This window comes from Myxine glutinosa, chromosome 3 (assembly GCF_964187855.1).
Source record: "Myxine glutinosa chromosome 3, kmMyxGlut1.1, whole genome shotgun sequence".
NCBI lineage: Eukaryota > Metazoa > Chordata > Myxini > Myxiniformes > Myxinidae > Myxine > Myxine glutinosa.
Window position 1 is genome coordinate 64,166,023 of NC_136263.1, and position 24,522 is coordinate 64,190,544.

Sequence of the window (24,522 nt, forward strand, 5' to 3'; positions counted from 1 at the left end):
GCGAGAAGTACCTCACGTTGGGACGTCAAGGAGTGTGATTCCATGCCATTTTTTTGTGCGCTTCCCACGCGGTGGTTTGGAGGCGACGAACGTCTACAAGCCCTTGGTTGAACTGCGAAGCTGAGTGCCGGCCGATTACCAAATCATATCATTTTCTATTAATTTATCCATGTGTCTGTGATTGAGTCCACGTGGAGGGTCCCTCACCTTAGCCAATTACTTTAAGTTTTTACCTCAACATTTTTATTGTCTTTGCATTTATTTATTTTCATTAAATTATTATTTGTTGACTTTTACTTTTCTTGTCTTGTTTCGTTTCTTTGTTTGTGGGTTCGGATTAACCCAGTGTCGGCCGTCCGATCAGATAAGGCTTCACGCCTTTCCCGTGCGCGCCAAAAACAATCCAGCCAAGGTTCGGAGTATGCTTCGGAGTTAAAGCTCGTTTCGGTCATCTGTCACCCAGGGGTCTTAACCCCGGGGACACGACAATACCCATGACAAGATAGTGGTAACTAACATTTCCCCATGTCCCCCATCAAGAGAGAATTTTTTTTTTTAGCCGGCAATACTGGGTTACCCTCCAATGCTGCCATACTTAACTGGGGGGGGGGGGGGGGGGGAGGTGGGGGGCGGGGGTGGGAGGGTTGAGAAGGGGTCAAGCATTGTGTTCAGATTTACAAGCTATGAGATATACGCACTCAGTAGGTTACACAACAACTCTACTACTGAAGGAATTAGAGAACGGTTTGGGACAAACATGGAACGGAAGTTTGTGGCCATGTATAGTTATTACAGAGTACATGCAATATGAAAGGAGAATAATATATATGATACAGACAAGAAAGTCTGGGGGGCTATTTGAAAAGCAACTCAGTGTCTTAAGGCTTGATGACAGTGGTGGCTTGTTGGTGAGGACAATCATTGGATTGGTTCAAATCTGGCTGAAGGCAGTATTAACTAAGATTTGGATTGCAATCCTCAGGAAGTCAGGATAGTCTCAGGAGAACTGTCACCCCCTATTGCATTGTGGGTAAATACCCAGATGGCTCATTAACGACCTTTACAATAAGATGATCTGCCTATCCTACCTGGTATGGTCTACATTTGATACTAGTCCACTCACTGTGGTTGTTGACCCCTCTCCTGTATCAGTACTTTGGCTTTGAATTTGTACCGATCGTGTATGAGCAGAGAGGAGTGAGATAATATTTCTACTCTGTCTGTCTGGCAGAATGAAACAAAATGAAAATCATTCCAAACAGGAAACTCACGGTTCTTAAGGACGTCATAAAGGACACAAACAACAGGCACAAATAACTAATGTAATGTGCTAAATGAGGTGGTGTAAAAGATGCTGCAGCAATGGCGGTAAACTTACGAATTTTTTTTTCTACAATCCTTAAAATCTTTATTTTATTTCAATTGAATTATATACTTGAAGAAAGTAGTACACAAATCACCTTTTTGTCAGTTTCAAAAACCTTTCATAGCACACCAGAATGTGACTCGCAGCCTTAGAGCACCAGGTGGTGAGCGATGCTGCCTCAGATCACACGAGATGGTGCTTTCCCTCACGTACAGATTTATACCATCTTACCTGCAGCTATCACACCTATCCTTTCACTCATGAATCCTGTGGTGAGCACCTTCAAACAACTTCCTTCTCTTTGTGAACACTGACTGAAGGCAACTTCAGATCATTCCGCAAAGCCTGGAACAAGTGTGTGCCTACTCTTAGGAAAACTAGAAAACAACATCTGGCTAACCTTAAGGCTAAACTCGCCAACCTGTCTCCTTCCTCCAAAGTTCTGGTAGCACCTTGTCATGTTTGTCTCTGGCAGCGGCGGTGATTTATTTGCACGATTGGGGGAACGTTTGGGGGGAAGACGACGACCGAACAAGCAGAGGTTTTTTGCTGTAGTATATCATCTATTTATTTCCTCTGTGGTAATTTGGGAAACGTTTTTATGGTTTTCTCCTTTTAATTGGGAAAATGTACAGAGGGAGAAAATAATTGTTGGGGCGTCCCCATCCGCTTTGTACTCAGACCTCTCTTCTTTCTTTTTTTGCCTTCTTCTTCTTCTTCTTACTTATGCTAAACATGATGAAAACAGCTGGAAAAAATGTACAATTTATTAATTAGTTTTGTCCCTATTCTCATAATAAAGGTTTGTTGAAAATTTGACGACAAAAGCTCAATTGGTAAATTGTAAAGTATCTCAAAATGCAAGCGGACAGAATAAATAAACACAGACGCTTGGTACTTTGTACTTAGTGATTTTAAAAACCCGGGCATCTCGCTCTGTGCGGTAGACGGGCCATAAACAATGCCCATTTGTACTTACTGTGAAGGCAAAAAGTCATAAATATTGATGGGGATATTGCCATTAGCATCCCCTCCACCATAAATATTGGGGGGCATATATCCACCCCGCTCTCCCCGGGATCGCCACCCTTGGTCTCTGGTATCTCCTTCCACTCCATGTCTTCCCTCACTTTAAATGGTATCACCGCTGACTCTGTTGGTGAAAAGGCCGAATTCCTCAATTATGTTTACACCCAAACGTTGTGTACCCAACCCTCACTGCCAACCTTTACACTTTACCCTATCCTTTCATACCCAACTTCTCCTGAATAATGTGTCTTTCCCACTTAAGAAGTTGGAGAGGTTTCTGGCAAACCTCGACTCCAATTACGGCATCAGTGCAAGCGTCCTAAAAACCTGCTCTGTTGCTCTTGCTCGTCATCTTTCTGCTCTGTTCACTTGATCATTATTTCTGGATCAGTTTCCATCTGCCTTAAAGTTAGCCAACATCAATGCATTCCATAAAAATCTGCAAAAATGGACCCCCTCAACTACAGACCTATTAGCTTACTTCTAATCATCAGCAAGGTCATGGAATCAATCATCACAGTTGATATGAAATCTTTCCTTTTCTCCAGCAGCCTCATCTAAGATACAAATTTGGTTTCAGATTAGGTCACTCTACCTTGGACATGCTGCTTAAACTCACCCGACAATGGATGGAGGCCTCAATGTCAGACCTTAGACTAGGCCCGTCGCTCAAGACATATCTCATACTTTTGATACAGTCTGGCACCCAGCCTTGCTTTCCAAACTCTTTGCCTATGGCATCCAAGTCGAACTCCACACTGGCTTCCTGACTTATTCTACCCACGTAGCCAACATGTGGCTCTCAACGGAATCCTTTCATCTCCTCTCCCTATCAAGGCTGGTGTGACCCAATGCAGTGTTCTGTGCCCAGTCCTATTCCTGATCTTCATCAATGATCTCTTTGACTCTCTGGAAAATCCTCTATCTATTTGCTGATGACTCCACCCTCTGCCGTGACATCCCTCATCCTTGAGATAGGCAGGCAGCAGCCTCTTCCTTCTCTTCTGACCTTGGCAAAATCACAAGATGGTCAAACATTTGGAACACATCTTTCAATCCTGACAAATCTCACATCCTCACCATCTCTCTCCGAAAGGACTATCTGGGAAACCCTCCCATCTACTTTCTTAACTATCTTCTGGAAGAGGTTCAGTCACTCAAACTCCTGGGTCTCACTGTCAGCCATGATATTTCTTGGGCAAACCACGTTTGAAAGTTGGCCTCCAAAGCCAGTTGTCAACTGGGTATCCGCCATCATGCAACGTCATTCCTTGGCACACCTGAACTCCTATTTATCTACATGGCCTTCATCCACCGCTTGGTGGACGACTGCTCTCTCTTCTGGGATGATGCCCCTGTCTTACACCTTGCTCAGAGTAACACCATGGAAACCAAGGCCTTCAAGATCATTGGAATCTCCCAAGATCAAAGGTCAAGGTCACATAAATCAGCAATTTTCAACCGATTCACTTGATATCTATGTACATATAGATATACATTATAGTTAAAATATATTATGAGCAGTGAGGTGGAAAGGGGGAAGCAGGGGGATTGCATAAAGGAGAAAAAACTGAGCGATCATGACTCTCTCGCACGCTGCTCTGCAACTGCAGACCCCTCCCCCCTCCCCAGATCGCACCAATCTCAGGAAAACACAAATTAAAAACATGGTCTGTCCGTTCGTACTGTTTGAACGTCAGTGGCATCCTGACTACATGTACATCTATTAATTACATACTATTGGACTGTACCTTTCAACCCTGTTGACTGCTGAGACCCCTTAGACCTTTTAAGATCCTTTAAAACCCCCAAGACCTTAAAGACCCCCAAGACACTTAATACCCTTTACGACCTGTAGACCCTATAGACCCCATTAGCACTCTTTATCCCGTAAGACCCTAGATACCCTGTTGGACCTTCTGTCTGAGGACTTCTGCAATAACACTTGAGGATCACCAGTCACCTTCCTTTCAAAAAAAACCCCAATGGCAAACCACCTCAGTACCAAGCTAAGATGGTGCAAAATATATTTAATGAATTAAATTTCTCTTTCTTTTTTTTCAGGTTTTGCTCATCTGAGTTAGTGGCATTGGGAAAAGTCTCTTGTGGAATAGAAAAAGTCCCACATGGGATAAAAAATTCCCATGTGGTAAAGAGAAAAGTCCCACGTGGAAAATAAAAAACAGTGTCCATGACAACAATTTCACCCCATTATAATCAAATGGGAATTTTTTTGTGATTTTATTATTGCCAAACATCAGGAATTTTTCAAGATATCAGATTTAAAATTACACTGTCCGCATGTGTAGGATATTGTTATGTGGAAGGGGATGGGGGATCCATAGCTGGACCATTGTAATTGTAGTATGGTCCGTGTGTTTTGAGTAGCTGTTAGATTGACATGTAATAGGGACCTGTCAGGTTAAGTCATTTGTTACACGTGACACTGAGGAGGCAGCGAATGTAATTTATAGACAGGATGGATGGTAATATGTGGGTGTGAACACCTCATGTACAGTCGTGGGCAAAAATATTGGCACCCATGCATTTTTTTCAAATAACTCACAATTCATCTAAAAATAAGTTGAAATTGACAAAAGTATTTGGTCTCCATGTTACGAATTCATGTGAATTACTATTCAGGTCTTTGCGTATTAATGTGTAGTCGGTTAAAGGTTGTTGTGATTAAAGGGTCAGGAGCCCTTCTGGGAAAAAGGAGACCGGAAACGGAAGGAAAAAGACACGAGGTCCTGGAGAAGCGACGATCTTCCTCTTCTTCCTCGCCAAGCTCCGAGGCGAGGGTATCGATATCGAGCAGCGTCTGACGCTGCGTTGGGAAACTCACCTGGCGAAAGGAATTACCCCTTGACACATCAAGTGGCCGTGGGTTCATGCACGGAACCAAGCGTCCTACACAGTTCACCTCACCGTCTACAAGGACGCGTACGGGTCGCACCTTGGGCCTCGCGCGCTGGACACGCCGCGCGTTGCTTTGCCCGCGTTGCTTGGCAAGGAGGTGCGCGCTGCAACCGTTGTTCCCGGTACGTGACATGCACGTTTGGGAGCACATCAGCCAGGGGTTCGTTCAACCGCCCGTGTGCGGAGAAGCCGACCATCCTCTTGGTCAGGAGGGGCCCAGAGACATTGTGAGGGACAGAGACCAAAGGGGTCGTGAGTACCCAAGGGGTCGGGAGTGGGGAAAGGGGACACACGTATATAAGATGGCCATCTTAATCATATTGGTGATTGATTGTTAATTGTGGATTGTTGATGGTTGTTGATTGTTGATTCCTTGGGGGAATATATCATTGATTGTTCCGGATCCTTGGTGTGGGGTGTCTTATTGATTGGAATTCATATTGATTGCATTACGAAAGCGCATAAATAGTATATCTTTCTGGCGGAGTTCCTCTCACGGTCCGGGGGTCACCGAGACCAGGTAGTCACCGGGAGGACCACGTAACACTCCGGAATTATTTATTTCAATGTTAATATTACAGAACCTTTTTTTGATTCAGAACTCAATATATCCTTTTAAATCAGAAAATAAAAAGAAATGGTATTGGCAAAATTGTTGACACCCTTGACTTCGTATTTGGTAGCACGGCCTTTGGACAAAATAACTGCAGTCAAGCGCTTCCTATAGCCATGAATGAGCTTCCTACACCTCTCTACTGGCAGTTTGTCCCACTCTTCTTGTGCAAACTTCTCCAGTTCTCCCAGATTTGATGGGTGCCTTCTCCCAACTGCTGCTTTCAGATCTCCCCACAAGTGTTCAATGGGATTTAGATCTGGACTCATTATAGGCGACTTCAGAACAGTCCAGCGTTTTGTCTTGAACCATTCCTGGGTGCTTTTTGAAGTATGTTTTTGGTCATTGTCCTGCTGCAAGACCCATGACCTTCTACGGAGACCCAGCTTTCTGACACTAGGTTGAACATTGCGCTACAGAATGCCTTGGCAATCTCCTGATTTAATGATGTCATGCACACATTCAAGGCACCCAGTGCCAGAGGCAGCACAGCAACCCCAAAACATCACTCAACCTCCTCCATGTTTGACTGTCGGGAAGGTGTTCTTTTCTTTGAAGGCTTCATTTTGTTTTATGTAAGCATAGAGATGATGTGCTTCACCAATAAGCTCTAATTTGGTCTCATCTGTCCATAGGACATTCTCCCAGAAGGATTTTGGCTTGTCCAGGTGTGTTTTGGAAAACTCCAGTCGGGCTTTCTTATGTCTCTCTTTCTCAGCAGTGTGTTCCTCCAGGGTCTCCTACCATAGAACCCCCTTTCATTGAGTTGGCGACGGATGGTGCGAGTTGAAACTGTCGTACCTTGTGTCTGAAGGTCACCTTGAATCTGTTTGGCAGTTGATCGAGGTGCTTTCTCCACTATTCGAACAATCCTTCGCTGCAATCTTTGATCAAGTTTTCTCTTGCGGCCACGTCCAGAGAGGTCGGCTACAGTGCCATGGGCCTTAAACTTCCTGATACAATTGCTTACCGTGAACACAGGAACATCAAGGTCTCTGGAGATGGACTTGTAGCCTCGAGATTGTCCTTGCTTGTCTACAATCTTGTGTCTGACCTCCTCAGACAATTCTTTGGTTTTCTTTCTTTTCTCCATGCTCATTGCGGTGACACAAAACATGCAGTGACACAAAACAGCAGAATGACTCCTTTCTCTATTCAAATTGATTGAGTGCTTTTTATATTGCAGGCACCTGAAACTCACCACAGGTGAGTTCAATTCCAAAGTAAAGGAGAATCACCTGCTTGAAACCTAATTATTTCTAACAATTTCTAAAAGGTGCCAATAATATTGTCCAGGCCATTTTATGATTTCTGTGTGGAATAAGCTAAGAGTTAGTAATTTCTTCAGCTTTTTTTGTTTTGTTCCACTGCAAACCAAAAAAAATACATATGTGGATACCAAAATATTTTTTTAATTTCAACAATATTGTGGAAGAAATGGTGCATTATTTGAAAAAAGTGCAGGGGTGCCAATATTTTTGGCCACGACTGTAGGTGGGACTACTAGGCGAGAACATCTCAGAAGAGACTTTGAGAACTTCTCATCTGTCTGGCCATCACACATATGTCTGGCCAGTATGTGTCAGCCATGGTGGCATAATGTGCCATGGAGGCGGAAGTCCCATCTGCATTTAATTTTTATAGGTGCCGCCCCCTTGGGTGGGACGGCTGGAGCAGGGAACTCTGCCCAGGAGGAGGGGAGAAGCAGAGAGAGAACCACGTGGAAGGAAGAGAACAAGAGAGACCTCGTTTGAGGAAGGTGGACAACAAGAGGCCTGGTTACAAAGAAGAAGCGGCTTCATTATTCAGAGTGGAGAGCATAGGCGTAGTTTGACTTCTCTATTTGTGGGGGTAAGGACTTAATATTAATAATGGGTAGCTCGGTCTGACTTCCAAAATTAGATTACCGTTTGTTAGTATCGTTACAGTAACAGTGTACGTGAAATCACAAATACAGTTTACGTTCATTACTTTTACTCACGTTTAAATACGAGATGTTTTTTTATGTTGATTGTAAAGTACGAAAAAAAATTAAGGAAGGGGCAATGCCCCCCCCCCCACACCCCCCCTCCCCCTCCGGTGGTGGAGAGCACAAAAGCCTTGTGTGGAAGGACTAAGGAGGCCTCGCTTAAAGGACAGAGGGGCCCACGAGGCCTGGTGGAGGAAGTTGATCATCACTGGCATTCGACAACAAGCAACATCTTCATTGTGCTCGCTTCGGTTTTGGAGAGATATCGTCCCACACCTGGTTCCCGAAGCGATCTATTTTGAGCCTGGCATTCACCCTATGCATCAGATAAGGGAAGGCTCACCTACAATTGTTTTGTTGCATATGTGTAATCTATGGCACCTTGTGAATTCGGAATTGCTTTATATTCAATCATTGTATATAAGTTTGAATATTCCCATTTACCTCTTTGTATCCATTTGACTCTTGGCTTATTCTGTATTTGTTTATCGCGTCTTGTTACGCTCTTCCCTGTTGTACACCACTCCTTTCCTATGCCATCTCCAGGCGCTGCATGGTGTCATTGCCGAGCACCGAAGGGGGCCCGGCAAAGACGCGTGCTGAAAGGGAGTACTCAGGTTTTACTTCGGTTTCTTGTTCGTTTGTTTTCTTGTTTGTTTGTTTGTTTGTCCGGGCGATATCTCAGCCATTCTTTGAGCTAGGAAGCTGAAATTTTGGAACAACAGTGAGCAAGTGCTTTGGCAAAAAGGTATTTTTTGTTTTTTTCTTAATCAATTAATCGATTAATTACTTAATTATGATCGATTAATTAAGTGCTTATTTATTTCCTTTCTCATCTGGGCAATATCTCAGGCACCTTTTGAGCTAGGAAGCTGATATTTGGACATGACAATGACCAAGTGATTAGGCTGGAAAGGATATTTTTGATTTATTGATTAATCAATTCATAAATTAATTATTTAATTATTCGATTATGACATATATATATCCTCAGCAGGCGAAACTGAAATTCAACATAGGATATTACCCACAGATATGACATATGTCCTCGGTAGGGGAAACTGAAATTCAACAAACGATATTACCCACAGATATGACATATGTCCTCATTTTGGGAAACTGAAATTCAACAAAGGATATTACCCACAGATATGACATATGTCCCCAGTAGGTCTTTTTCTAACAGTTATTTTAAAAAAAAAGACCTCCAAACAATCGCAATACCTCTTGTAGTCTTGTAGTAACAATCGCAAAAAAAAAACTCCAAATAGAAATTCTGCGCAAAATTTGGTGCTTTTGTCTGGCCTGTAACCGTATTTCCTATAAGCCACCTTGCTAGATGATGTCCTTTCCCACTCTTCCTTCCAGGGCTTTAAGCAGGCTCGTGTCAACCCCAATCCTGACATGATCTTTATTGCCCCCATCATTATCCCTTCCTAACCCAACCCTCTCACTTCCTGGTTTCAGTGTCTCCTCCTCTCTTCTCCCCTTCTCTCACCCTCCCTCTCATTTCCTGTTCATTATTCCTTTGATGATTGTGCCAATCGTTGTGCCGCTACCACACCGCCATTGTCAGTGCAACCTTGCCCTTCCATGAGTCTTGGTATTTTCGTGAAAACGATATGAAAAGAAAATTGCATACCTTTTTTCATCGGGTGTTTCTCGATGCATTCACGTATATCAATAGCACATCCTGGCTTTTCACAAGCTGCAGAAAAGGCATGGGAAATGGGCAGGGATGGAAAATTGAGTAAAGATAAACTTTGCAGAAAATTTTACGTGGCTTGTTTTCATGAATACTGTCTTTGTGCTTTTAATAAAATGGATTTTATTGATTTTAGAGAGGTTTGTATTGTTACAGTCATGGGGTTCGGGTCTACTATAAGAGGGTTAGCCTCCGTTCCCTCCCAAATTTACTGGAACTGAGGCTGCTGCACACGAATAACTTTGTACTTCAGCAGGTTGCGAACCAGCAACTACGAACGCCAATTGGTCCATCGCGCAATAGCAGCGTCCAACCATCTGACTCCGTTTACCTGTATCATGTGACTGTTACAATCGGGGAATGTATCCTCCGGCGGTGTACCACTCTTGTTCCTGGATGGAAATTTGGATGGCCGAGCAACCGCTTGGTACCCGCCGGGCTGATGCTAATGAGCCGATTAACCAGGGACTGATAACCTCCCGTTCACTAGATGCGAGCAATGGCGCCGAACCAATGAAAGAAAGGACATTCACGGAGAGTTGGAAAAGAAATGTTTAACAGTTTGATTTATTTACAAGTTTGTACAGTGCAACTTATCGATAGGAAAGAAAAAGGGATGAGAAGCAGAAACTTAGCTTAATCTACGCTTTATGATGATCACTCCGAATAAGCACGACAAGGGCGCCTATCACATTCACGGGGAGCGAGGGGAAAACGAACGTCAGGATCCTGTTACCAAAGTGGTTACAATGTTATCAGATGCTTCTCCTTGCGACGACCTTTGTCTTGACCTCACCAAAGAGCACCAGGCCGGCAAAGGGGCCAGTCCCAGTACGAACACCAAGAGGCAGTCTCAGCACGAACACAGGCAGCATACAAGCAAGGTCCGATAGGCCAAGGGAGAGCATCGTGAACACGTGCAGAGAGTCCGATGACCGCGTGCAGAGTTCAGAGAGTCTGATGAACACGTGCAGAGTGGGCGATGAACATGTGCAGAGAGCGAAACCGGCCGGCAGGACACGTGCACAGAGAGCAATGAACACGTGCAAAGCGAACAAAGTCCAAGGCCTTTCTGAAGGCCCCTCCCAAGGGTGGGGGCTGTTCGAGGTTTTCCGGGCTGCCGATTGGTGGCCAATTGCGTCACCCTGCCCCCACAAGCCCTCTCGAAGGGACTTTTACCATGACACTTTTCATCCCGGGGACTTTTATTTTGACACTCTTTGGCCCCTCTGAGACATAAGACTGCCTCATCTCGTGGACTCAAGCGTAACAGGTAAATTATAGCACGGGCTCCGATGGTGTGCTTTTGATCCTGCATGCACTGCCTGGCAAATTGCCCCTAATGAGTGGAGGGCCTGTCTTCCCATCTCCAATGCATAACGACATACTAAGCCGTATAAGGGGAAGAGAACGAAGATAATGTTCTGCTATGAAATAGCTATTCTAAGGGACCTGTATGGTGGTTGCCATTACTTCTTAACGGTTTCCCAAAACTGCAACAGTATGATTGTTTTTTTAAAGCAATTTATCAAGTGAAATCAAAGAAATCTATTTACCAGACTGGGTGGCATATAATGGTTTGCACATCTAGTCTGAGTCTGGGAGATAAGCGGTTCCATTCGGACCCTGGCCAAGTCATGCCGAAGACCTTAAGAATGGTACATACTGCTTTCTTGCTTGACGCTCGGCATTTCAAGGATAGAGCACGGATAAGTCCTGTTGGTTGGATGAGGAAATTTCTACTTAATTGCCCTGCTTTGTGTAGACAAAGTAACATCATAAAGATGGTGTCAATGGTACCCAGAGTGCTCTGGAAGGAGACATCACTTCCTCCAAATTCAGTGGTTGTGTTTGCCTGAACTCTGAAGTCAAGTTTTTAAACGTGGGACTGCAATTTGTGTTGTTTGTGCAGGGAACAGTGTTGTCCAAAACTGGTTTGAGATTAAATTTTGAAAAAAATGACAATAGTATACAGCTACAATCAGGTAGTTGCGCATGGTTCTGGACTGTGAAAATCCCACCAAGGCAGAAGCTCTGCGCGAAGGGTCTACATTGCATTCAGAATTAACACGTTACAATCCCCAAGGATTGCCCGATAAATAAACTGAATTTGGCTATTCCTCCGGGTACGCGGAAACTCAAAATGTAGGAAGTTGTTTCCTTGAATTAAAATTGGTTGGCAGGATGATGTAGAGGTACGCACACCCACCTCTTTCTGTCAAGCCCTGGTTTGATTCTGGACCCAGGTATAAACTGTTATCCCTGTGTTTCACAGGCAGGGTGATTTATCATTGTGTGTGCTGTCCCTCGGATATCTGTTAAACTGGGCATCTCATCTACCTGCATTAGTTGGTGCACGTTAAATATCCCATGGGGTCCTTCGCGAAGAGTAGGCGAGCTATCACCGGCAGCTTGGCCAAATTCCAAATTGTTGCCCTAACTACTGCTGGAAGAGGGATTGCAGACCGCACACCATGAACCGTGCCACCAAGAGACTGCTTCGGCAGCACCGACATTCTGATAGTGTGTTGCATTGAATCGAATATATTTTTTTACATAAATACATATGCAACGTTTGTTTCATTGCCTGTCGACGTTGTCACTCGAAGTTAGACACTACACAAGCAACGTCACCAAGTCTTCTCTTTGACCTGCTCTGTCTGTTTCTCAACTTTATCTGTCTCACACATTTTACAAGTTACATCCCTCATCACTCAAATGCAAATCATGCTGCTGCCTATGTCTCCAAGGCCCTAACTTGTTCATGCACGGCTCCTCTTGTCTGGGCTAACCCCTGCCCTGCCACTCAGCTGTGCTATTCTCCAAGAATGATGACTGCTTCTGACCCAAGGCGAATTGCTGGTTATGTGCCATTTTTACTATTAAAGATGATCAACTTCATCACATTTCTCTACTCTATATTTAACTAACATTGCAGATACTAAACAATTTCATTATTGAAGAATAATAATCATGCATGCAAATCTTTATCCTACCAACATATTTACATACAAATCCTACCAACTGGGGTCCGTTCAGACCCCTCCAAATATTTTTGTTTTATAACAGCTACAAACAGATAATAGCACAAAAATACCAGAATATTAGTCAATGCATTCCTTGATGGGTCATTTGTCAGGAAATATCACCTAAATGTAGCTCATTTTTCAGCTAATATTGGCATATTACGTGTATCTGTATTACGTGTATCATTGGGAGATCTCGCGAGATCACGGCGAGGTCACGTCTTTTCGAAGCTGCTCCATGCGCTCACGCTCTCGAAGCTAAGTGATCTATCACAATCGTGTTTTTGTCGAGACTGTATCTATCTTTCGGTGTGTGTACCTATAGCGTATCTTTTGGAAAATTTTCGGTGCTAATTTTTCGTACATGTATACACAATCGTCGGTTAATGGTATCGAGTATTCTGCGGCCTAGTACTCGTAGGCTTAGACTACCGTACCGTCTCCGACCTTGTGGTTTTTTCTCTCAGCGATTCGTCGAATGCGCTGAATTTATTTTCGTTCTCTGTTTCGTACCAGTCGTTCACCCCATACCTCCTTGTTTAATATCTGTACTCACAAAAACAAAAAAAAAACCCCCAAAAAAATATTTCCTTCCCAGGTCTTATTCGTTTATTTGTTGTTCTTTTTGTTCGTTCGTTCTTCGTTCGCGATCACGCGGCTAGAAATATATAATCTCTCCCCTGAACAACTATTTTCTCTCATATATTATAACACCCTTTTCTTCTTTTCCTACAAAAGGATGCTTTCGTCTTGCTCACCAAATCTATTCATTCCAAAAAATATATATAATACCATCTCTTACAGTTCCTCCTTTCTACATTCCCTAAACTATCCAGAACTCCACCCCTCCTCCAGTGTCCTCAAACGTATTTTTGACTCGGTCTCAAACTCATTTTGCAAAAAATGTTCGTTTCCCATGAATCGTACACTTTTCAAAATACAATCTCACCCCTCCCCTCCAAATCCTCCCCATCACCCATCCCTTTCAAATCTCCCCCCTTGCCCCTTCCCTCCCCTCCCTCCTAAACTCCCCCCACACCCCTCCCCTCCGAGACTCTCCCTCGCTCCTCCCCTCCTAGACTCCCCTCTCACCCCTCCTCCTCAAAGCATCCTCCCTGCTTCTTCCCCCTTCCAACTTTCACCTTCATCTCCCCAAACCTTCTGCCTCGCTCTTCCCCCTCCTCAAATAACACCTCACTGTGCCTCACCCAATCTCCATCAAACCTTTTGTCCGCCCCATTCTTCCCTTTCTCCAAGCTATTCTGAAATCTCTGAAATCTCTGACACACCTTCAACAGCTCTCCCTACCTCTTCCTCCTCTTCCACATCTTACCCTACCCCTCCCCCCCCCTGTTCTGGACCCGATGCTCCCCCTTCCTCTTCATTAACGGTATGGACCTCAAACATCCGGGGCCTTCGCTCAAACTTGACTGACCTCTCCATACAGGTTGCTTCTGACAAACCAGATGTGATCTGCTTAACAGAAACTTTCCTCCTTCATGATGTCTCTGATGCCTTGGTATCTCTCCCAGGTTACTCCCTCCTCCGGTATGACAGACCTGAGCCTCGTCCTGGAGGTGGGGTTGCTATCTTTATAAAAAACTCTCTTCCTCACTCGCCCTCCACTGCCCTCTCTCCACCTCACCCCCAGGAATACCTTTGGCTACGGCTTCCCCTTCGCTCCCACCTTTTGTTCATATGTGTGTTGTACCGTCCACCAAACAGCGATGACTCCATCTACATCTCACTGTCTGATAATATGGACCAACTTCTATCTACCCATCCCAACTCTCTCTTCCTCATATGTGGTGATTTCAATTGTCACCATGCCAGTTGGCTGGGGGTGGGTACCTCTCTCACCAGCCATGGCTCTTCAGCAAAGGACTTCTGCGACTCACTGGGACTGACACAATCTGTCAATTTCCCGACCCGGATCTCAGTCAACGGAGCATCTTCTCTTCTGGATTTGGTTATGACAAACTTCCCTGAAAATGTCTGCTGCTCTTCTTCTGCTCCAATCGGCTCATCTGATCATGTGCTTGTCAAAGTGGACATCTCTCTGACCATTCTCAGAGAGCCTCCTCAGCGGCGACGAGTCTGGCATTTCACTCAGGCCAACTGGCACGGTCTTCAAGCAGCCATCAATCATCTGGACTGGTCTCCCATCTCTACCGCCTCTGACATCAACTCATCCTGGGAATTCTTTCAAAGTAAATTGCTCTCTCTCATGCACAGATTTATACCATCTCGTCTTCAGTTGTCATACCCTTCCTTCCGTCCATGGTACACGGAATCTTGTGGTGAGGCTGTTGCCCTGAAACAACTTGCTTTCGTCTCCTGGAAAGCAAATCCAACGGAAGGAAATCTCATTTCCTTTCACAAAGCCCGAAACAAGTGTGTGTCCACCCTCAGGAGAGCCAGGAAACAATATCTCACCATTCTCAAGACCGAACTCTCTTATCTGTCTCCCTCTTCCAAATCCTGGTGGCGTCTGGTCAAATCTGTTTCTGGTGTTTGTTCCCCTTCCATCCCCTCCCTCACCTCAAACGGCTTAACGGCTGACTCCGCACGTGAAAAAGCTGAATGCCTCAACTCTGTGTTTGCCTCTAAATCTTGTGTCCCAAACCCATCCCTCTCTGTACCCACCGTACCCAGTCGTACCCAGCTGCTCCTGGACTCTGTGTCCTTTCCTCCTGACAAGGTGGAAAAGTTTGTCAACCCTCGACTCTGATTCTGCAACTGGTCCTGACGGCATCAGCCCACGGGTCCTAAAATCATGTTCTTCTGCTCTTTCACTCCCTCTTTCTGTTCTCTTCACCCTCTCTTTTGCTCAAGGTCATCTGCCATCTGCTTGGAAATCAGCCAACATCACCGGTTTGCACAAAAAAGGTGCAAAAACAGATCCCAGCAACTACAGACCAATCAGCATTCTCCGAATTATCAGCAAAGTCATGGAATCCATCATTGCTTCAGATATTAAATCTTTCCTCTTCTCCAATGGCTTGATCTCTGATCATCAATTTGGTTTCAGACCTGGTCACTCTACTCTGGACATGCTGCTTCTGCTTTCTCAACAATGGATGGAGGTCCTCAATGCCAAACAGGAAATTAGAGCTGTCTCCCTTGACATTTCACGTGCCTTCGATACGGTCTGGCACCCTGCTCTGCTCACCAAACTCTCCTCCTTTGGTATCCATGGAAATCTCCACGCATGGCTGGCGGACTTCCTCTCTGGTCGTAGTCAACGTGTGGCCCTGAATGGGTTTCTCTCATCTCCTCTTCCTGTTCAGGCTGGAGTTCCCCAAGGTAGTGTTCTGGGCCCTGTGCTTTTTCTGGTCTTCATCAATGATCTCTCTGACTCTCTTGAAAATCCTCTCTATCTCTTTGCTGACGACTCTACTCTCTGTCGCTCCATTCCTCATCCCTCAGATCGGCAGTCTGCAGCCTCCTCACTCTCTGCAGACCTGGACAAAATCACAGACTGGTCAAACAAGTGGAACATGTCTTTCAATCCTGACAAATCTCACACTCTTACAATGTCTCTCCAAAAGGACCGACTGGACAACCCCCCCATCTACTTTCTCAACAATCCTCTCCAAGAAGTTCTGTCGCTCAAGCTTTTGGGTCTCACTATCTGCCATGATCTTTCTTGGGAAAACCACATTTCCAAGCTGGCCTCCAAAGCCAGTCGCCGACTGGGCATCCTCCGTCGTGCGAAGTCCTTCCTTGGCACACCTGAGCTCCTCACCACATACAAGGCTTTCATCCGCAGCTCAATGGAATACTGTTCCCCCCTCTGGGCTGGTGCTCCTGCCTCACACCTTGCTCGGCTTCACGCTGTTGAGGCCAAAGCTTTCAGAATCATTGGAATCTCCTGCGATGTAGTCAACACCGAGGGCCTTTCACTCACTCACCGCAGGCAGGTTGGTGGTCTTTCTGTCTTCTACCGACTCCTCTCCGGCCTTGCTCCCCCAGCTCTCTCTGTGCTCTGTCCCCCCAATATTCCTTCAGGTCGCACAAGATCTGCCTGCAACCCTCTTATGGTTAAACTGCCAAAGTCTAGGCTCTCTGCTCACCTTCACTCTTTCATTCCCCTTTTCTCCCGCCTCTGGAACAAACTCCCCCACTCCCTTCAATCCCACTCCCCCCTCCAGGTCTTTAAAACAGCTGTTCACCACCATCTCTTATCTTCCACCATCGAAAACCTTGATCTTTTCTACCCCCGGTAATTCACCCCAGAGTCCTTGCAGTGTTCATATGTTTTATTCCTCTCCCACCTCCCCCCAAGTCCTCCCGATGTCCCTGCTCTCAAATGTTGTGTTTGTGTCCTTCCCCCTCTTCCCCCTCTCTTTTGTGTCCTTCCCCCTCTCTCCCCATCTTGTCTGCCGCTCCCCTTGTTTTTTGTGTTTTGTGTGTCGGTTTGTCTTTTTGTGTGATTAATGTTAGCTCTTTCACGAGCCTCGATCTTGTATACAAAAAAAAAAAAAAAAAAATCTGAACTAAACAATATCATAACGCTTTACCAAATTATAACCTGAGATACCTTCAACAAAATTAATTGATTGACTTTCATCATGTTCTGCAGAAACAAATGTTTTGAATTTTTTAACTTGAATAGTGTGCCGCGTTTGGATTTATAGGCATTGTTCGCAAACAACTTGTTGGGTGCTGTGATCGGAACATACAGGCTTCCTACATGCCCCACATTTTAGCCTAACTTTCTTGTCAACTTCACGAGGACAAAGGCTACATCTTTTCCTCTTGGTAACACCCACTGCCCGTTGAGCCTGCTGTGGCCGAGCAGGATCTACTACGCCAACCATCTTCATTGCCATATGGATCGGTGCCTGTAATGTTGGTATCAGGGATCGGCGCCGGACCTGTGGCATGATCAGTTCGTGTGCAAGTTCCAGCAGGAAGAGACGTCATCGTCATCGTCCCTCAGATGCCTTCCACTCAGGAAAGTTGACTAGCCATATGATTAATGCAGCCACAGCCCCAACATCAATGCAGTTACCGAACAGTACAACAGGCCAACGGTTCACCTTTCTCCTGTCGGTGAACATAGTTGCTAGGTGGTCAAGGTTGTCCACTCCATTCTTGGTGGCATTGTAATGCAGGATAATCTCTGGCTTGTGCACTTCTCCTGCAACACCTGCATCATGATGCATAGTGGACACAGCTAGAACAGACTTATTCTGCTTTGGAACATACGACACCAGTGTCACCTGGTCCTTGAAGCCAAACAATGAGCTGTGGACCTCTCTGTTGTTGCTGGCTTTCATTGCATCAGGTAAGTGAGGCTTGTTGGAACGGATTGTACCCACATAGGTGAGGCCATCAATTAGCAGATCTTCAGCCAGAGGGATAGATGTGAAGAAATTATCTGCTGTGACATTTCGACCACTTCTGAGCCAGGGTGCCACCAACTCCTTCACGACCCGTGCACCTTGTCCAACATCGCGCTGTTCACCAGGTTGTCTGCCTAAGTACACATCACCTTTTAGTGGGTAAGTGGTCTCAGCATCGCAACACCACCAGATTTTGATGCCATATTTTGCAGGCTTTGAAGGAATATATTGGCGAAATTCACACATACCTCTGAAGGCCACTAACTGTTCATCAACGCAGAGGTCAGTTCCCGGAATATAGAACTTTGGAAGTTGCGCTTGAAACAGGAGCCAAACAGGAGCCAGAGGTGCAAAGTTTTTCGGTTTTTCCAAGATGGCGGCCGAACCACGTGACCTATGACGTCATAATTATTTTAAAATTCTCCAGGTGGAGTTGCACCCATAGTGAAAATTCCTGTCAATCGGACCAACGGTTGCAGAGAAAATCATATTTATTCTGTGCGGACAAACAGACAGAAAGACAGACAGACAAACAAACAAACAAACGGACTCAAATGCAATATCCTCTCTGGCGAGGGTAATTACATCATCACCCATTCCACTCATTACAATGGAAAACATCACAATAAAATATGGAAATTCTCATTTTCGTAACAATATTTTCTCAATTATTTTTTATAATTACATCCGAAGCTGTGTACAAATGAATGTGACAACTTAAATGTAAGTTATATTGAAGTTTCTAAATAGGATTACTATATTTGATAAATTGCAAATTACTAGCGGGGCACTCCTGACCTCCCTGGATGGGAGAACACTTCTCGGCCCACCTTAAGTGGGTAGTCCGCTGAGGAACAGTCTTGGAAATGCACTTTATAATTTTTGTCATTTTAAAAAGGAATTGATCACAATCTACTATATAAGAGAGATGTCTGTCTGTCTGTGTGTGTGTCTGTCTGTGTGTTGCCATTTTTCTCAGAGATGGCTGAACGGATCTTCGTCAAACTTTCAGAGGTTCATCAGTGAGTGCCTGGGAGTGTTTTAGGCCAAATAATAAAATTCTGAAAAAAAAAAACGATCGTTTTTTTGGAGTTAAAATAATAATAATTAAAAAATCGCTCTATAGTGCCAAAGCCTTTTAAAATTAATGACAGTTATATACAAGTACACATTCGCATAAATAAATGCAAAACAATCACCAGACATTTGAATACAAATAAATCAAACAATTCCGGAAGTGTACGAAGTTGGGTAGTTCGGCTTCTTCTTCTTCCTGATCGGCATCACACTTAACTAAAACGTACTGAATGCCACATTCACCCACCAGCATATAGACCGATCCGACAGAAGGTTCAATGGACGGGCGCCCTCTTTGGACGCCACCATAGTTGGGAGGCGCCCGCTTCATTCGGCTTGCTCTCCAGCGTTCAGATTACATGCAGTTACCGGTCTCAGTTCACTTTGCCGAAAGAATATCGATACAAAATATATTTGTGTGTTAGATTCATTGGAGAAGATGGAATCGTGGACGATACGATCGGTCCACCGAGCTATACGACCGGTGAGGAGCCGGTGTGGCGGCCCGCGCGGAGGTGGACTCTGAGGGAAGAATCCATGCGGGGCGGCAGTGATACACCCGCCGTGACCTAGCCGTATGGAAGAGTCGATGAAGCGATAAGGAGCCGGTGAGGTGGCCCGCGCGAAGGGACGGAGGCCCCAGTCGGGTCTGCCAGACGAGTCGCAACCCTAGTGATCAAGGAACTTGGGGCTCGGCAGCGGCCACTCGGGGCCTAGCCGTAGTTGCCAGAGGTGGCCGGCCCAGGCGGAGGTGGACTCTGAGGGATGAATCCATGCGGGGCGGCTGTGGTACGGCCGCCAAGACCTGGCCGTATGGAGGAGTCGATGAAGGGACGGGCACCCAGTCGGGTCGGTCAGAGGAGTCGTTATCGTAGTGGTCAAGAAACTCGGGGCTAAGGCGGAAGGGGGCTCGGCATGGCGTAGCATAGGGTACGCGGTTGCTAACAAAATAGGTTTGCTGAAGGTGGAAGTGGAAACCGGGTACCCCCAGGTGCCAGGTGCCTTCAGGGCAGCATGGCCATGCGCCTAAGGCGCCCGGCGATATCGCCGAAAACGGGGTTGGTATCGTGTGCCTTCAGGTGCCAGGTGTCCACGACTGCTCCACACGTATAGAGAAACACTTGACAACGATTATCACGGACACTTTTCATGTACGATCGCGGTGATAGTTGTGCTGGCATAGCCAGCTGGAGTTAAGTTTGGATCGGGACGCCTCCCAGTAATGGCGGACGCAAGAGCGCCGCCTATCGGCAAAGGGGGCACGATCGTCCTTATCGGATCGGTCTATATATGAACCCCCTTCCTCTCCTGCCTCCCCCTCCCCTCCCCTTCCCCCTTCCCCTCCCCCCTTTCCCTGTTTTCCCCCCTCTCCCTCCTCCCCTCTCCTCTCCCCCCCTCCCCATTCACCCCCTCCCTCCCTCCCCTCCCCCTCTCCCCCGCCCGGCAACGCTGGGTACTTCTGCCAGTATATCATAAGACAAATAAAGATGATTTGTAATATCAGCTACTACCAAAGGCGGCGCTATTTCTGCCACATGTCAATTTTGGAGTTTCGGTGATATTCACGTTTGCTCCATTATGGTAAGATTCTGTTTGCATCTTTTCACAACAAAGCACAACATTTATATTTCCTGGTTTTACAGTCAATCAGGGACATCCAAAGGCATAGGAAACTTCATAGAAACTTCTGGGAAATTAACTCAGATGCACTTGCTGCTCAATGGTTCATGTAAGAAAGTAAAGAATAAAAAGACTGCAATGATCATATACTGTAATTAATTGTCGTTTTTTGAATTTTCCATGTTAATTGCACTTCAACATCCATTCTGAAAATGATGTGCAATGAGCGGCTGTTTCAATCCTGCAGAAAAATGGTTTTAAAGTTTGAATTTCGAGGAATGTGATCATCAGCTTCTGGTGATACATCATTAATGAGAATGTTATCAAATGAGGTATGTATACACTCACCTTCTGGGTTATCAATGTGGTGGAGGTGGGCACAATGCTCGATACTAAATTTTGCGACTTGCACTGTATCACATCAACGTGATTTATTGGGGAAAAGTGGGCAAAGGGGGAGAGAGAGCAATGAAAAACATTGACAATCTATATCCTGTACAACAAAGATGATTTTAACAACACTAATAAGCTGTTAAGCTGAAATTTAAGAATGTGTTTACACTGAAATTGCCAATAAACAAGCTGGCGTTTCCAAGCAAGATATTGACCGAACAAGAAATGCCACCAATATGTAAAGTTTTTAAGCAAAGAATCATACAATAAGTTGAGATGTGTGTGTGTGTGTGTGTGTGTGTGTGTGTGTGTGTGTGTGTGTGTGTGTGTGTGTGTGTGTGTGTGTGTGTGTGTGTGTGTGTGTGTGTGTGTGTGTGTGTGTGTGTACATAAAAAAACATATATATATATATATATATTGTTACGGACGCGGTTTAGATGTTATTTACCGAGCGGTGGTATTGCCGCGACCTAACAGTTCCCCCGATTCTTCCCCCAATTCCCCCAATTCACCCGATTCACCCAGACGTTGGCCAAATCGCGCTATGCCAAATCAATGATAGAAAGGACACGACGACTGGGAAAGAGGAAACGACGCAAGGGGTACAGTTCTCAAGACCTCCGGAGGAGGGTATAATTACAGTGGTGGAGAAAAGGGGTAGATTACAAGGCAGTGAGGTAAAGACACAGAAGAGATGGGCACTTAATTACCGTCTTATCTTAGCCCAGACAGACCACAGACAAACGGAACAAGGCGGACTTACACAGGGATTGATGGCAGGAAGGGACAGGTAGGTCGATAGCACAAGGTGCACCTTGGCTCGGGGACAGGATAAAGCACGGTCCAGAAGATGCGGGGAGGTCTCACAGCGCTCGGAGGGGACGTCTTTCTTGCTTCAAGCTCAGCGGGCATCTGACGTCACCTCCCTCTCCCTGCGCATGCTCAGCGGGGAGTGACACGCCCTCGGCTGGTTGGCTCCGCCCCACTGGGGCCGGTCCGCCGCTTCCATTGGGTGCGGGGGTTACCGGGCTCCGCCCTTGACGAGGAGCTGACAGGGAGCCTCTATTTGGTAACCCCGTCGAGCACATGTTCGATGGCGGCTCGTTGGGAAGGCCTGGTGCCCTCCCAACACCCCCTACCAACCAAGCCGGAGTGAGGACGCGCACTCCCTGCGCTCGTTGTCGTTGTTGTTGTTGTTGTTGTTGAACTGTGAGGAAGAGCTGCGGGGAGGTATTGGGAGGTCCTAAACTTCCTAACGGTGCCATACAATCACATTCTGGTGCAACGAAGGGTCAGAATTAATGGAAACGAGTCCTTAACTGACATAGACTAAGAATAACTAGCAAGATGTCCTATAGTTGTCTTACATGAGATGCGGTGAACCTGGGCACGACATTTAATGGGGGAAATAGGGGGAGGTCGGGTCTACAGAGTGTTGTTTACAGAAAATGGGACTAGGGAATGGGGGATTGGGGATAGTTGGGAAGTATTGAGGAAATAGGGGAATATTTACAAGCGGATATGGATGGATGCAAATCCCATATCCGCAACATTGCACCCTTCTCTACCTCGGGGCGGCCCGACCCGATAAATTTTTACCTACTTTAGTGTGGCACTCAGATGTAGTTCCCTCTACTATTAACTCAACCCTGAGTGCGACAGTTTTACAGATGTTCACAAATGAGTAAATATGTCCCCCTGCGACGTTGCACCCTTCTCCTAACAGAAACACACCCACAGGATAACCGAATCGCGGAAAGCATCCTCAAACTAAACATACAGCCGGTAGGGAGCATCATTTATACAAGACTGATATATTTACACTACGATCCAGGACCTGTTCTTTGAGGAACACATGCAGATGTTATGCATAGGGAGAGCACGCATGCCAGCATCGATACACCAACCCACGAGTGCCCTGTGGCCCTACGGCCTTTAATAATGTGCAGAGCACCCCTTCCAAGCACCAAAAGCACCACCCCATTACGCACAGTCAGCACCATCCGGTGCACCAATAAAGTGTTCATAAAAATGCACAATTAAGTGTCCATGGTCACCGGTGGTGTCGCAGCCGGCCGATGTTCTGCCGCTGGTCTTGCCTTCATGGAGTGCACTTGGCCTTCTGGCTTCTTTAGAAATAAAGAAAGGCGCCAACCGCGTCCATTGCTGAATTGTGGCCGTCAGGGGGGCCAACTAAAAGTGGTTCACCTGTATGGCATAGGTGCCACGTTGACCCAGAGGTCCATCCACGGGTGGTGCTTGACCGCAAAAGAACTGCGGTCCATTGTGGGCGGCCACAAAAATTGCGGTCCATATGGTGTATCGATCCAGGAAGCAAGCAGCGGAAGTACAGGCCCACAACTGCAGAGCCAGCACCTCTCTCTCCTCTCTCTCTGCCCCAAAGCCAGATCCTCGGAGGTGGGAGACAAAAGAAGACAAGTGAGTAAGGTGGTAAGGGCGCAAAAGTGCATGCAATACAAGGTAATGCACACTGGGGGCACATGGGAACCAGGTGAGACAGGTACGTTCCTACCGTATGCCCCCCCCCCCCACCAGGTAACCTACATTGCCCCTCCCTTACCCCTTACTGTATCCACAAAACACAACACTACCCATAAACATCTACTTTACACATCAACAACGTCCCTACTGTCTTCCCCGTTCCTCCCATAAACCAAATTCGTCTTCTCTCCCTCCTAACCAATCAAATTTGCCATTTCCAACTCTCATCAAAATCTGCCATCTCTAACTCAACATCAAAATCTGCCATCACCAATTCATCATCAGTCCCTCCTAAGGAGGGAGAGATGGAATCACCCCAATGTCTCATCCACGTCGTGATGCGTCTCACAAATCCAAACAGCAATTCTCCTTTCCTGCAACACAAAACAAAGAAAACACAGGTGTGGAGTCATCAGCATCACCTCAGGTAAGTGGCTGCGTATGGTGCGACAGGTTCATCGATCCTAACTATTTCCGAAATGACTTTAACAACTTTACATTACCCGGGGTCTTTCCCTGCCAATCCATTGGCCAACTTACACTATGGGTTCTAAAAACCAATTCCCATTGACCAAACTGTGGTGCTTCTCAATTTGGGGTCTCACTCCCCCGATTCATCTCCCGGTGCCCTTGCACAATTTCTGGGCTGCGACGTGTAGCTCTCCCAGCAGGTCTACCCACCTGCACACCTCCACCACTGCAGTTGCCTCCCGAGCTTACCTGCTCCTCACCCTCACCTAACTAACTGGGGAAGGCCCCTCCTGGCTCTGTCACCCCTTGGTGCCCTCTGGCACTGGGCTACCCGGGTCCGTCCTCCGGATCCTCGGGCCCCATCCACAACAACTACTACCGGCTCCCAGAGCCCACCTGCGGCCTCACCTGGCCGACATCCTCACAGTTGTGGAGTGCCCAAACCAACTACACACACTAACAGGCTACACGCCCAGCCATT

The 24,522-nt window shown here is 46.1% G+C and overlaps 1 protein-coding gene across 2 annotated transcripts in view; it reads right to left on the reverse strand.

Annotated features, from left to right (window-relative positions):
• Positions 1–24,522, reverse strand: part of LOC137423474 (uncharacterized) — a 106,714-nt gene that overhangs the window by 3,348 nt on the left and 78,844 nt on the right. For both annotated transcript variants that reach the window (XM_068110679.2, XM_078774125.1), the window contains exons 9-10: positions 21,024–21,086; positions 9,539–9,604 (exon numbers count right to left, since the gene is read on the reverse strand). In XM_068110679.2, coding sequence (XP_067966780.2) covers positions 9,539–9,604; positions 21,024–21,086 — 129 coding nt within the window. The remainder of the gene's footprint in view (positions 1–9,538; positions 9,605–21,023; positions 21,087–24,522) is intronic.